The 13537-nt window shown below is 36.3% G+C and overlaps 1 protein-coding gene across 1 annotated transcript; it reads left to right on the top strand.

The window, feature by feature from the left end:
• The first annotated feature begins 4230 nt into the window (after positions 1 to 4230).
• LOC124838240 (uncharacterized) lies at positions 4231 to 11840 on the top strand. The gene is made up of 9 exons (XM_088094505.1): positions 4231 to 4491; positions 6416 to 6584; positions 6876 to 6937; positions 9743 to 9855; positions 9937 to 10039; positions 10140 to 10367; positions 10459 to 10677; positions 10905 to 11165; positions 11319 to 11840. The coding sequence occupies exons 2-9, from the start codon at positions 6479 to 6481 to the stop codon at positions 11625 to 11627; spliced, it is 1401 nt and encodes a 466-aa protein (XP_087950631.1). The 5' UTR covers positions 4231 to 4491; positions 6416 to 6478; the 3' UTR covers positions 11628 to 11840.
• Positions 11841 to 13537: the final 1697 nt, after the last annotated feature.

The following is a 13537-nucleotide window of genomic DNA, read 5'->3' as shown; positions in this document are numbered from 1 at the left end:
CAATGCAGTGGACGTTTCTACGGTGCTGGAAATGGAATCGGAGGAGAAACGTGAGAATTACAGTAGAGAGAAGTTTAGGGTTTCTAGAGAGAAGTTGGAGAAAATGAAAGGTTGGTTTTCTGAGGAAGAAGATGACTGATGCAGGTGAGCGGAAAGGTTTTCGAAAATTACTTTTGTTCCTTCAAATTCCAGACGAGTGAGCGTCTCATTTTCGGACACCTGCAACCCCCATTCTGATTTCAGAAACTTCCAACGTGACAAGTGGCATGCTTGCATGCAGAGTTTAGTGCGTTTTAATGCACTGAGTGTGTAACGTGATGCGTGTTTCAGAGAATGATGAGCGTGGTTCTTCGTGCACGTCAGAGAGGGATAGGATCAGTTTAGGGAGTGGGTTTTAATGGCTGGGAATGAGGTGGCAAGCATTAATGGTGAGATGTCAGGATTAATTTAGGCTAATTATTAAGGGTTTCACAGTTCTCAAGTCATTTTTCATCTTCCTGTGTAGCGAACAAAACCATATAATTTTACATTGTTTGGGAATAATGACCATCAGCTGCCAGTGCGACCTATCACGAATCACATATAGTTAGTTAACTAATTAAGTAAAATTTAATGAACTTTTACATATAACAACACCTACCCATCAATGACCTTTTCCAAAATTATCTTCATCGACATCACATATCATGTCCTCTAAATGATCACTCATCCATTCTTTCACATAATTTGTTCCTCGTGACGTGGTAGGCTGGTCCAGTAGTTCTCCATGCCAAGTCCAAACGGTATAAGTTCTCATTATGCCGAACATGAATAGGTGATCATGCACATTGCCTAAGTCTTGCCGTATTTGATTAAGACAACGAACACAAGGACAAAAATATGTCCCGTTCACAGACTTAGCATTTTGTTCAACATATTGCAAGAACTCCGAAACACCCTTCTCATATTTTTCACTGATGCGACGTTCATTCATCCAACTTCGATCCATACTATGTTCTTAACATACTTCATCAGTTTCAGTTTTTTAACTCTCATAAGGTTAGGCTCTACCCATTCAGAAAAATTATTTTTCATAAATTGCTAAGACACATGCAAAGAAGTTTACATCATAAATCTGATAAGATTTCGACAATATTTCGCATTGGTCTCCGAAATACACGAAATGAGAGTAGTCAAGGATGACCACAATCAAATATGCATTCAGAGAACAACACAAATATTGAACCGAAATTTTATTAATCTTATCCATAAACTCCAATGTACATGTTATAGCAAATTATGAAAAATAATTTTCCCAAACTGTCCAATCGGATAATTCAAAATTTAATACAAACGATTAAAAGATTAATCGTTTGTGTTAAATTTCAAACGGGAACTAAGTTTCAGTCAATGATTTCATACTTATAACCTAACATGCCAATTATAATAACACAACTATCACATGCATATTCAAAAGCCAATAACACATGCATACCTAAAAGCCAATAACACATGCATACCTAAATGCCAAAAATATGCATACGCAAAAGCCAATAAAATGCATACACAAAAGCCAATAACATGCATACAACAAAAGTTTTCAACAAAGCAACTAACCTTTCTAGAAAATTAAAAAAGCAATGGAGGGAAATGGAGTAATGCACGTCCAAAATCGTAGGCCAAAAAGAGTCACAAACGTCGCCCAAGCACACGCTAGAAACTGCACCAAAACGCAATGAAAACGAATTTTAATCGGTTCAAATGGATGATATTTCATGAAAGAGTAATTTAATCGGAGTAAAAGTAAATTTAAACAGTCCAAAAGAGAGAAAACCTACATGGATATGCAACGCCTTAGATAGAAAACGCGAGGAAGACGATGAACAGTGAGCGTAACTCCCCGCGGGTTCGCGTTTTCCTGTATAATAGGTTATAGACGTCGGGCACTAGGGGGTCCGACATCTATAATAGTATAGACGTCGGGGCCCTCACTAATATGACGTCTTTCTGATTTAAAAATTCATATTCACGGGGCTTATAAGCGTCGGTTTAAGGGGTCCCGACGTCTAGGTGAATGTTTCACCTACCCTGTCAAGCATATAGACGTCCGTTAAGAGGGGCCCCGACGTCTATAATATTATAAACGTCGGGGCCCCTCATAACAAACGTCTATATGGCGGAAAAAAATAACTTCTCACCTACCTTGTCAGCCATATAGATGTCTGCTAGGAGGGGCCCCGACGTCTATAATATTATAGACATTGGGGCCCTCTTATTAGACGTCTATATGCCCACTTATTTACGAAAATGCCACCGGTCAATAATTTAAGTTGGTTATTTGGTGGACCGACGTCTACGAGATGACGTTAAAGGCCAATTCTGCATTAGTGTATGATATTACAATGATATCAAGTACCCTTTTTAATACTTAATGCAAGTATAATTTGCAAATTTAAGCACATAGTATTTATAGCACAACTATTATGCATCAGGTAGAAAAAATATGATGTATACTAGCAAAGTTATGCAACAAAGATATAAATGCTTGAATTGAATCAAAGTGATTCATATATCACAATGTACAATGAAATTTAGTGTGAGTTTAAATTGAACAAATCATATCATGTGCATTGTACTCAAAACATGTATCTAATGACAATTTAGACTTATGCAGTAGATCAAATATAGCCATTAGATGTACATTTAACCATAACTGGTCACCTAACTAATTATAGTTAAAATTTGCATAAATGGTCAATTAATCGATTTTGCTCTCTACTTAATCCATTAAAAATCTGTAAAAGCATATAAATTGATTGTGTTGATATCAGAACCCTTCTCACTTGGATTAAAACCTGTAGAAACATCTTTCTTTATACCATACAATGTCAATATTCAAGAGTAAGGTATGCACATCAGTTTATTCTATTGATCATATATAATGAATGACAAAGGAAATTGAATCATTTTCAATATCATAACATGAACTACTAAATATCAGATTAATATGCCATAGCAAAAACCAACTTCGGTAGTCCATTGAATTCAAACAAGCATAGATCAGTTCAATTAATCATTCATATCTGAACATGACAATTAATATCAATATCACATTCATGTACTATAAATACAATGCCCACAAGAAGACTAATCATATTCAATTTCTACTTTTATTTATATATTTATAAGCATAGAAACTAAAATAGACCTAACCATTGCCCCATGCTGCAAGCCCTCGTCCCCTCCCTCTTGAAGAGGATATGTCCTTAAATAAAAAAGGTTTATTAAGGCCCACAACAAAAGTTATCTATTCCCTCATTAGTCAAAAATATGTTTGCAATAATCATCAAACAAAAGTTTTAGTAAGTTTTTGGATTCTAGACAAAGTATATTTTAATGAAATTCTAGAAGAAGGCTTTTTGAAAGAATTTTCTTGACAATTTATAAAGTCCACTTCATAAAAGTGTTTGGACCCAAATTGAGTTAGTTGTAACTCAGTGTAACACTCAAGTGAAGAGTTTAAAATAATTGAGGATAATGTAAAGTTAAACAATTTTGTGGAATGAGGAAAAAGTAATTAATGAATGGAGAAAAGTTTAAGGCTCAAAAGATTTCCCTTTACATCCTAATTTCAATTAGTATTATTATTGAGAGAATGAAAGGTGCTTTGAGTGACATGTCATCCTTAATATGACTTCTTCCTTCTAGTTTGCTCTTTTCTTATTCTTTTTTCTCATCTCTCTTTCGGTCGTTTTTTTCTTTTTATTATAGTTCCTCTTTTCTCTTCTTTTATCCTCTCTTTTTGTATTTATTTTTTTATCTTTATTTATTTGAATTCATAAATAAGTTTATAATTATTACTTAATTGTACACTCCATATATATAAAAAATAATATAATTATTTTCAAATAATAATTATAATATTAAGTACTATATTTTAAACATTTAAATTTAACATGAATGAGAAATATTATATCAAATTATAAATATTAAGTATTGTAATTTTAATAATAAAGACATAAGTCGTTTTTTATAAATTATTATAATACGTTATTTCCAAACTTGTTTTAGGTGTAATGCTTAATATATATATATATATATATATATATATATATATATATATATATATATATATATATATATATATTAGCTATCTTAATTGCAAATACCAAATTTTATCGGGATAAGAGGAATTTAATTAATGAATTAATTTGTGGGAAAACAATTATTAAAAAAAAAGTTCAAAAATGCTTTCTAATCCAATGAGCAGAACACCACGCGAGCAGATCAGAACGGCCAGCGGAGAGAACTGCAACCGAGAGTGGCGAGAACGGAGAGCAGAGAGAATTGCGACCAGAGTGCAGGACGAAAGAGCAGAGCACGACGCGCCAACACGCAGCTAAACGACGATGAGTTTGGCGTGACCGGAGAATAGAACGACGAGCAGCGGCGAATATAGACAACGGCGAACCCTAATCCGCGAGGTGAAGGAGAAGAACGAACCTAATCGCAGTGAGTTTTTTTTTTTTAAATTTCTGCACAAGAAATGACGATCCATGGCGTCGTTTGGGTTAAAAAGAAATCTCCTCTGGACTCGCCAACTCGATTGCAAGCTCGCGAGTTTGGCCGAACTCACCGAGTTCACAGCGATCCTACCGATCCTGTTCCCTAAACGAGTTTGCTTCCGAGTCGACTCGGTAATCGGTGTGGGAACGTAAACTCGAACGAGTTTAGGAGTTCACAAGCTAGTTTGATAACATGTCAAATACTATTTTTTGCTGTGTTTTTATGTTTATCGGTGTATGTGTCAAAAGGAGTGCTCTATGCTTATTGTTCTATTGTTAGTGCTAATTATGCCTCTGATTTTTTTGGATTTAGGTCCTCTTTGAGGAAAGGGTGGTGTGGTTATAATTAATTATGCAAATTTTCTTTATAACATACAGTGTTTTTAAATTTGTTACCCCAAAGATTAGAATCCTAGATGATTAAATGCATAACCCTAATCTAATATGAAACCGTAGATATGTGTAAAATCCTAATAGCATGCTTGTACATTCTGCATTACCTACCACACAGTGGTAAATGTTCTTCCGTATAACCCTAAACCCTAGATATAGTTGCTACTTTAGTCGAGAGCTTTGTCTAAATTTACCATTTTGAATTTTGGCTGCCTTGAGCTGATTTTTCCGTATTTACTCTCTGTGTTATTTGAAACATATTTATACTACTCCAATAGACTCTGTCGTCCGGATATTACATAAGAAACTGCGCATAATAGATATAATAGATATGGATACACAAGCGAGTAGGTGTGGGTTGGTGCCTTAGTGGTGGAGAGGATCTGGGTAGTATGAGCTGCTAACAATGGGCCTATATGCGTGGTATGAAGGTTATGGGTGAATGTGAAAAGAGTGTTATTAGTGGCTATGTCATATCGTCAATGGATTTTTTCAGAACATTTTGTATGTAATGTATTCTATTTTTGTCCTAGCACCTGTTACTCCCATTGATTGAACGTTTTGAGCTATAGCTCAAGCTCATTTTCATTGACATGGGCTTTATTTTACTATATGGGTCATCAAACTTTGAACACTATGGTGATGTCTTCTGTTGGTAGAATTGGAGCACATTAGATGTTATTTGAGGCTATGATTTGTCTGAAAGTTAACAATGTTTATCAACTATGTTGTTGCTCAATGTTAATTGCTGTTGGAAATTGAAATTGTGCAAAAAGAGAATGGAGAATTATATTGATTCCAGTCTATTTTCAAAAGCTTAAGTTTTTGTTTTAGTAAATTAATCTTGTTAGAATAATTATATATATGTATCATCATTAAGCCTAGAGTTTGCTAAATCATTTATTTGTTGTACCTAGTTCTGCACCTAGGAGTCTAGAGCAGTCCCTTGCTATTTCATGTACTTTTGTATTTTCATTATATATAGAAGATAGTGAGAGGGATCTCTCAAGCCCTCTAGAAATATATTTTCTGTTCTAATCTCAAGTAATCTTTACCCTCACTCACAGGCTTAAGTTTTTCAATCGGCAATCTACTCATGTTTCTTGCAAAAAAAGATTATTTTATGTAGAAAAGCTATAATTATAGGGCTTTGCTGCCTTAACTTAAAGTTGAACAATCTATTCATAAATGCCACAAATTTAGGGGTTTTTGTGCATCATTTTGTTATATTAGAAAATTATACCGACAAACTTAGGACAATATTATTTTGGACACTTGAAATATTTCATTTTATTTGTTGATAAAATAATGAATCTGCGTGTAGCATACATATTTTACCCGATGAGGGATTGTGTTAGGATAAGGCATTAGAGAATTATATCCTGTCCAACATATTATATACATACTTTGAGAAAAAGAATATAAATTGTAGATTCTGATGCTGGTTTTTTGTTGTCGTGTACGATATATGCCTGCAGATAGTTTTGTTGTCAAGTCATAAATTAGTTTCACCACATAAGATCCCATTGGAAGCTGTCAAAATGTCGCGGAAGGGTTTGATGGAACAAGACCTGAGTAAGTTGGATGTGACAAAGTTGCATCCACTTTCACCAGAAGTCATATCTCGGCAAGCTACTATTAATATTGGTAATATTTTCTCACATTTTGTGATTTTTTGATTTAGCACTTAGAATGTAATTAAAATGCACTGATGGTGTAAAAGTTTTAACCATCCAATTGTAGATTGCGATGAATGTTAAAACTGTTTACTTTTTTAAAAAATATTTTGAAAGTCATACAGGTGTTTTCTAATTGGTTGGCATTGTAGAAATTATTACACTGATGCCACATGAAAATTTAACTTTACAACTTCAATTCTGTAAGCTTCTTTTCCATCTGTGACGGTTGATATTGATGTATCGAATTGCATCCTGATAGGCACTATTGGTCATGTGGCACATGGCAAGTCAACAGTTGTGAAAGCAATTTCAGGTGTCCAGGTATTCTTTTGTCTTGGAATGTTTCTCTTTCTTACAAAGTGATTTAGGTTTAGCTGAACAGTATAAAACCTGTTTATACGGTGAGGATTGCCCCCATATCTATAGTCAATGAGACTTGAGTTTTTCTCAATACACCACTTCCTGTCTATCATTGGGCTTGGTTCGGGTATAACATGGTGAGTGACCCTTTTAATCGATTTAGGATAGACTCTGATGTTGTCTAACAAAGTGATTTAAGTTTAAATCAATCCTGCAAAATCAGTTTATAATTTGAAGGTTGTCCCCACTTATGTACCATATTTTGACCCTATCTCTAATTGTTGTGGGACCGAGGTTTTTACTAATACTCTTCTTTTGTTGGGTAGTAGAGTTGAGGATTGTAGTGTGTAACTATATAACTGACAATGGATGTATATAATCCATGGAGCATGATGTTCAGGAATGGTTTTTTATCAGGAACCCATTTAAACATAGATTATTGATGTATTTTTTTCCAATGGACAGAACAACCATTTTCTCATTATTTTAATTCTTGTTATTTCTGATGATTTATATATTTAGTTAACCTAGGTACGTGTGTACATGCAGCTTGTAAAACATGGCTGGTGGGTTTGTTTCTATTGGAATAATTATTATGTCTATTTATGATTAGTGAAGTCAGAAGGACTAAAGTAGCGAGTGGTGTGTGGGTTATCTCTATTTATTAGCTGTCTAAGATAGTCTCTTGACCTTCCATCTCCCTAATGTATCAACTTTTTATCAATATAAATAGTAGAACATGAGAAGGGTCCAACAACCCTCTAAAATAATATTTCTCTATTTTTAATCCTAAGTTGATATTAGAAAGGGTCGATCCTGCTCAGGTTTCTGTCTTGTTTTATCCGCCAGCACTAGTCATCACTGTTTGCGATTGTCCAGCTTCTGTCCACCTTTATCTACAGCTACCCACTGCCTTTTGAAACTATCCAACATTGTCAACCACTATTCTGTGCCGGTTCGTTGCCATCCAATCATCGTTCGCAGCTGTCCGTCATTGCAGTTTCGTCTGGTGAGCATTGGATTTGGATCACCACTCCAAATGACGACCAACCCTATTGGTGTCGAGGGCCAATTTGCCGCCACTATTAGCCACATGCGTCATCTCTATTGCTGCAACCAAGTGCGTGCTGTCTTCGTTCTTCTGAACGTCACTACACCACCTCCATGGTTGTTGCTAGACCCCATTTTCTCTGTTCTGACCCTTAAAGCTTCATTTCAGTGAAGTTCAGAAGCCACCCTTGTGGAAGTCACCCTAGGGTTTTCATTTTCCCTTGTTGTTTTAGCATCTCTTCACCGTGTTTTTGTTCTCTTGATCAGAGATAGCTATTGGAAGTGTTATTTCATTCTCTGGAAGTCTCTTCATTACTTCTCAGAAGCTAAATGGGAAAAATGATCTATCTTGGTTTGCTATTGTTGAAATGTGGTTTCTTGGCCAAGGACATCATGACCACCTAGAGCAAAGATGGTAGCCATGTGCTTGCTGAAAAAACTGAACAACGGAAACAAGAAGATTTCCAATAGTGTGCCTGTTGTGGCAATTTGTGAAACCAAGACTTTTGATGTCTCGTAGAGCTTTCAAAATATGTCACTCCTTTTGGAAGAAAGCTCAAAACATCTAGCCAATGATATCCAACGTTTCTACTATTCTACAAATAAGCTTGTATCTCTCTAAATGATAGACCATGATATGGTATTCTTCATGATTGAAGCCCAATCAGCTGTGGAAGAACTGATGATGTTCTTGGAAGTTGAATCTTTAAAAGATAACCCTTACTAAACTTAATAACTACCTTTAACCACCCTTAAACTGCCCTAAACTGCCCAACTACCCTTAACTGTCATGAAACTTCTGATTTTGAACCTTCTTCCTAGCATACACCTTAAAGGACTTATCAGTCATCATTCACATTTTAAGGTACCTCAAAAAGGCTCTCGGCAAGGATTGTTATATGAAGATAGAGGAAGCATTTAGGTCTCTAGGTACTGTGACGTAGATTGGGTAAGTTCGTCTATTGCAGTTTGAGTGGTTAGTCAGTTCCTTGGAGGAAAAATTATTTCATGGAAAAGAAAGAAACAAAATGTAGTGGCCTGATCAATAGCTGAAGGTATATATAGGTCATTGGTGTCACTAACGTGTGAACTTATATGGGTGAAGCAGTTCCTTCAAGAGCTAACCTTTGTGACATCTAGACTATGAAGATGTATTGCGATAATCAAGTTACTCTCCACATTGCATCAAATCTAGTGTTTCGCAAAAGAACTAAACATATAGAAATTGATTGTCATTTTGTTCTTGAAAAGTTGTTGACAAAAGAAATATGTAGTGAGTTTGTTGGATCAAATGACCAATTCGCAGATGTGTTGATCAAGTCCTCTCTATTGTAACAACTTTTTATCAGTATAAATAGTAAAACATGAGAAGGGTCCAACAGTCCACTAAAATTATATTTTTCTGTTTTTAATCTCAAGTTCAATATGTATATTTTAGTTTGTCAAGGATAAATTATATTTTTATATGGAAGCCTGACTTGGGTTATCTTTTCTGTTTGATGGAAGCCTTCCTCTAGGAAGTGGTTATCTCTATGTAGAGAAAGAATGGGGTTGTTTGACAGCATTTAGATCAATTTTTTTTTTACCTTTTTGTTCATCTTCTGTTTTAAAAGGCAGGATTACACATTAACATACCATATTTTATTCTTAACACACATTTCTCTTATATTTGGATATTTACACTGTTGACCTATTGTTTCCACGTATATTGTGCAGACTGTGCGTTTCAAAAATGAGTTGGAGCGTAACATTACAATCAAGCTTGGCTATGCAAATGCAAAAATATACAAGTGTGAAGATGAACGGTGTTCAAGGCCTATGTGCTACAAGTGAGTGTTTATTTTTACATTTGCCATTATGATATCAGGTTATTTTTTACTTTTTGGTGAGCTGATCAAATTTTCTTACAGGGCTTTTGGAAGTGGGAAAGAAGATAGTCCTATGTGTGATGTGCCAGGGTTTGAAAACAGCAAGATGAAATTGCTGAGACATGTTTCATTTGTGGATTGTCCAGTAAAGTCCTGGATTTGCATTATTATTTAGGGTTGCTTTTTATTATGTGTAGTGCATATCACAAGTGAGATATTTGTTTTTACTTTACCAATTTCTGTAGGGACATGATATTCTCATGGCTACTATGCTTAATGGAGCAGCAATCATGGATGGAGCTTTACTACTCATAGCTGCTAATGAAAGCTGCCCACAACCACAAACCTCTGAGCACTTAGCTGCTGTGGAAATTATGCGTCTACAGCATATAATAATCCTTCAGAACAAGGTTGACTTGATTCAGGAAAATGTGGCAATCAATCAGCATGAAGCAATTTCAAAGTTTATACAGGTAAGTTTCTTTGAAGAGATTTCTTTTACACAAGTGGATTCCTTTTCTATAACCTACATGATAATTGTTTTATTTTTTTGTGACTTACCAGGGAACCGTTGCTGATGGTGCACCAGTAGTACCCATTTCAGCACAGTTAAAGTATAATATTGATGTTGTGTGTGAGTATATTGTGAAGAAGATCCCAATCCCTGAGAGGAACTTTGTTTCTCCACCCAATATGATCGTGATCCGGTCGTTTGATGTCAATAAACCTGGTTTTGAGGTTGATGAAATAAAAGGAGGTGTAGCTGGTGGAAGCATTCTGAGGGTAAGTCTTTTGGTCAATTTCCTATAAGTCATACTTGATTTTGTACTGTTGTCCATGAAGATATTAAAATCACTGATGATGTCTGGAACGCGTAACTTATATGATGTTTAATACATGCTAGTTTTATTTTTAAACCGAAGTCAACAAATGAAATTAACCCTGTCTAGTATGTGTGGCGTGGTTTAAAAGACCAAGGATAGACTCGCCTGACAAATTTTTCTTTACAGGGTGTTTTGAAGGTGAATCAATTCATTGAAGTTCGACCTGGGATTGTGGTGAAAGATGAGAGTGGAAATATCCGATGCACACCAATATACTCAAGAATAGTTTCATTGTATGCTGAACAAAATGAGCTTCAATTTGCTGTACCTGGAGGCCTAATTGGTGTTGGGACAACGATGGATCCCACACTGACACGAGCTGATAGGCTGGTAGGTCAAGTTCTTGGAGAGGTTGGATCCCTACCTGAGGTTTTTGTTGAACTCGAGGTAAGTTATTCTTAATTGCCATTTGTGTTTGCTGCCACTAATGAGTTGAGTTATCAATCAAGTTTGAGTTTTACAATTAATAAGATGAGTTATGATAAAGATCTTTGTAACACCTTTATTTCTTCTGAACCTTGTTCTGTATTGGTCGTGCAGGTAAACTTTTTCCTTCTTAGACGGCTTCTTGGCGTCCGAACAAAAGGGTCTGAGAGACAGGGGAAGGTATCGAAACTGGCGAAAGGAGAGATGCTAATGTTGAACATAGGATCAATGTCAACGGGGGCTAGAGTAATTGCTGTGAAGAATGACTTGGCGAAGTTGCAACTTACATCCCCTGTGTGCACTAGCAAGGGTGAGAAGATAGCACTTAGTCGACGTGTTGAGAAGCATTGGCGTCTTATTGGATGGGGCCAAATCCAAGCAGGAATCACCCTTGACGTCCCACCTGCCCCCCATCTCAGTTGAACGCAGGCAAGACACATCACAGGAAACACCTGCAGCAGCTATAAGAACCCTAAAACAATTTAGATATGTGGGAAGGGAGACAATTGTTGGGAACCATTTTTGTGAGGTAGCGAAGAAAACGTTTTGATTGTTCTCTATTTTTTGTTTTCACATCGTTATTTATTTTGCCCATGTAACTATGATTGAAGTTCAATGAGTTCATCTTTAAACGTATGTTATCAGTAAGAAGGGGATATATGCGTAGTAATGAATTAAACCGAAGCTAGAGCAATTAAAATTAACACATTTATTTTATATATATGCGAGCATATCAGAACCGTGAGTGGAGAAAACTGCAACCGTGAGTAAAGAGAATGGCAAGAGAACCTATAGAGTACGATGATAGATGACAGCAAGGTATATACGGAGAATAGAACAACAGAAGGTGGTGATTAGAGATCAAAACAACGAACCCTAATTTGCGAGGCAAGCTTCCCAGTCTGGCCGAGATGAGTTCATGAGTTTACCAATCTTATTTTAAAAACTATTTTGTTCAAGACAACCTGGACAATGAGTGTCCAAAAATGAGTTTGTTTCCTAGACAACATGACAATGGGTGTGTGAACGTAAATGCAAATGATTTGATATGGGTAAACTAAATAATTTGATACGGGTTAACTCAAATGATTTGATTCTATTTTGGTAAAATGGTTTTTGTACCAGTAGGGACCGAACGTCAGATAGGTCGGACGTCCACAATAGACCAAACACGCTACTCTTCGGTTCATCATCGAGGATTCGGCGCGCCAAGCCGGACGTCCGTACGTCTGCGATCGCGCAACCTTGCCCCTCGTCATTTGGATAAACAGTGATGAGGCCGGCTGGTCATACCGCCTGCTAACCATGCCGCCTATAGGGATTGGCTGGCTGAAAAGCCAAACTTTGGGAGACCGGCCGACCATGCTGCTAATTAACCAGGTTTAAGGTAAGTTGAGGTTAAAAGCTATTGGGCTGAATTTGGACTGTGATTAACTTTTCACTAATCCCAAGCCCATAGCGAAAACTATAAATACAGATCCAGGGTGAGTGGTAGATAGGTTGCATTTACTGCACATTTATTACTGTTCGATAGAAAAACGCCATTGCTCTCAACTGACTTTGGGATCGGAGAATCTTTCGCAGGTCTCCCACCCACGCACGGAGGAGGAAATTGAGGAGCGAGGACGGAGGACCGGACATACGGAGTACGAGTAGAGAAGGACGTGGAGACATTGGACGACACAGCCCTTCACATCCGAAACAGTTTTGATAAAACAGTTTCATGCCATTCTGTTGAAGGTTTGAGTTCTGGTTAAAAGAGTCCTGTCAGAGTTTGTTTTGTCAGTGCTTGGAGGCATGTTGCATTGTGGTTTTATATGATAATTCTAGTAGAGCTCGACCACTTGAGAGAAAACTTGTGAACTTAAAAAAGCTCGTGTTTCATCCCCTTGTTTATAAAGTAGGAACACCTGAGTTTGAAGGTTATCGAATGACATCTGTTGATCTAGACAATTTTTGTGGGATTGCTGGCACGGATGAGTCGAGAACAACAGAGGTGAGGAAAGCAAGTAATGTTCTGATGGAGCTGAAGAGGTTATTATTGTCGTTAAGGCATCAAAGGAAATTCCGAAGAACCTGGCGAGTGCATTACACCGCTAGTGGTTGTACCTTCAGAGAGTTCGGGTAATCTAATTTTTACCTTAATTTCTTTATTAAAAGTGATATGTTGATACCGTTTTTTTTGACAATATTCCTGTCACATGTAAAAATGTTATTGGTTTAGATATGTTTATTTTTCAAATAAAAGTTGTTAATGTAAAATGCTGATTTTGCAAAAATGAGTTTATCATGTTTAGGGATGATAAAAAAAATTTGTGCCCACATGTAGATAA

Source organism: Vigna umbellata, chromosome 7 (genome assembly GCF_029865625.1).
Source record: "Vigna umbellata cultivar VRB3 chromosome 7, Vumbellata_1.0, whole genome shotgun sequence".
Lineage (NCBI taxonomy): Eukaryota > Viridiplantae > Streptophyta > Magnoliopsida > Fabales > Fabaceae > Vigna > Vigna umbellata.
The sequence above is the reverse complement of the archived record's forward strand: the minus strand, read 5'-3'. Positions and strand labels throughout refer to the sequence as shown.

Coding starts and splice junctions, on each gene's coding strand:
- LOC124838240 (XM_088094505.1), top strand. CDS start 6,479: ATGTCGCGGAAGGGTTTGATGGAACAAGACCTGAGTAAGTTGGATGTG. Junction 10,678..10,904: donor CTGGTGGAAGCATTCTGAGG/GTAAGTCTTTTG, acceptor TTTTCTTTACAG/GGTGTTTTGAAGGTGAATCA. Junction 11,166..11,318: donor AGGTTTTTGTTGAACTCGAG/GTAAGTTATTCT, acceptor TTGGTCGTGCAG/GTAAACTTTTTCCTTCTTAG.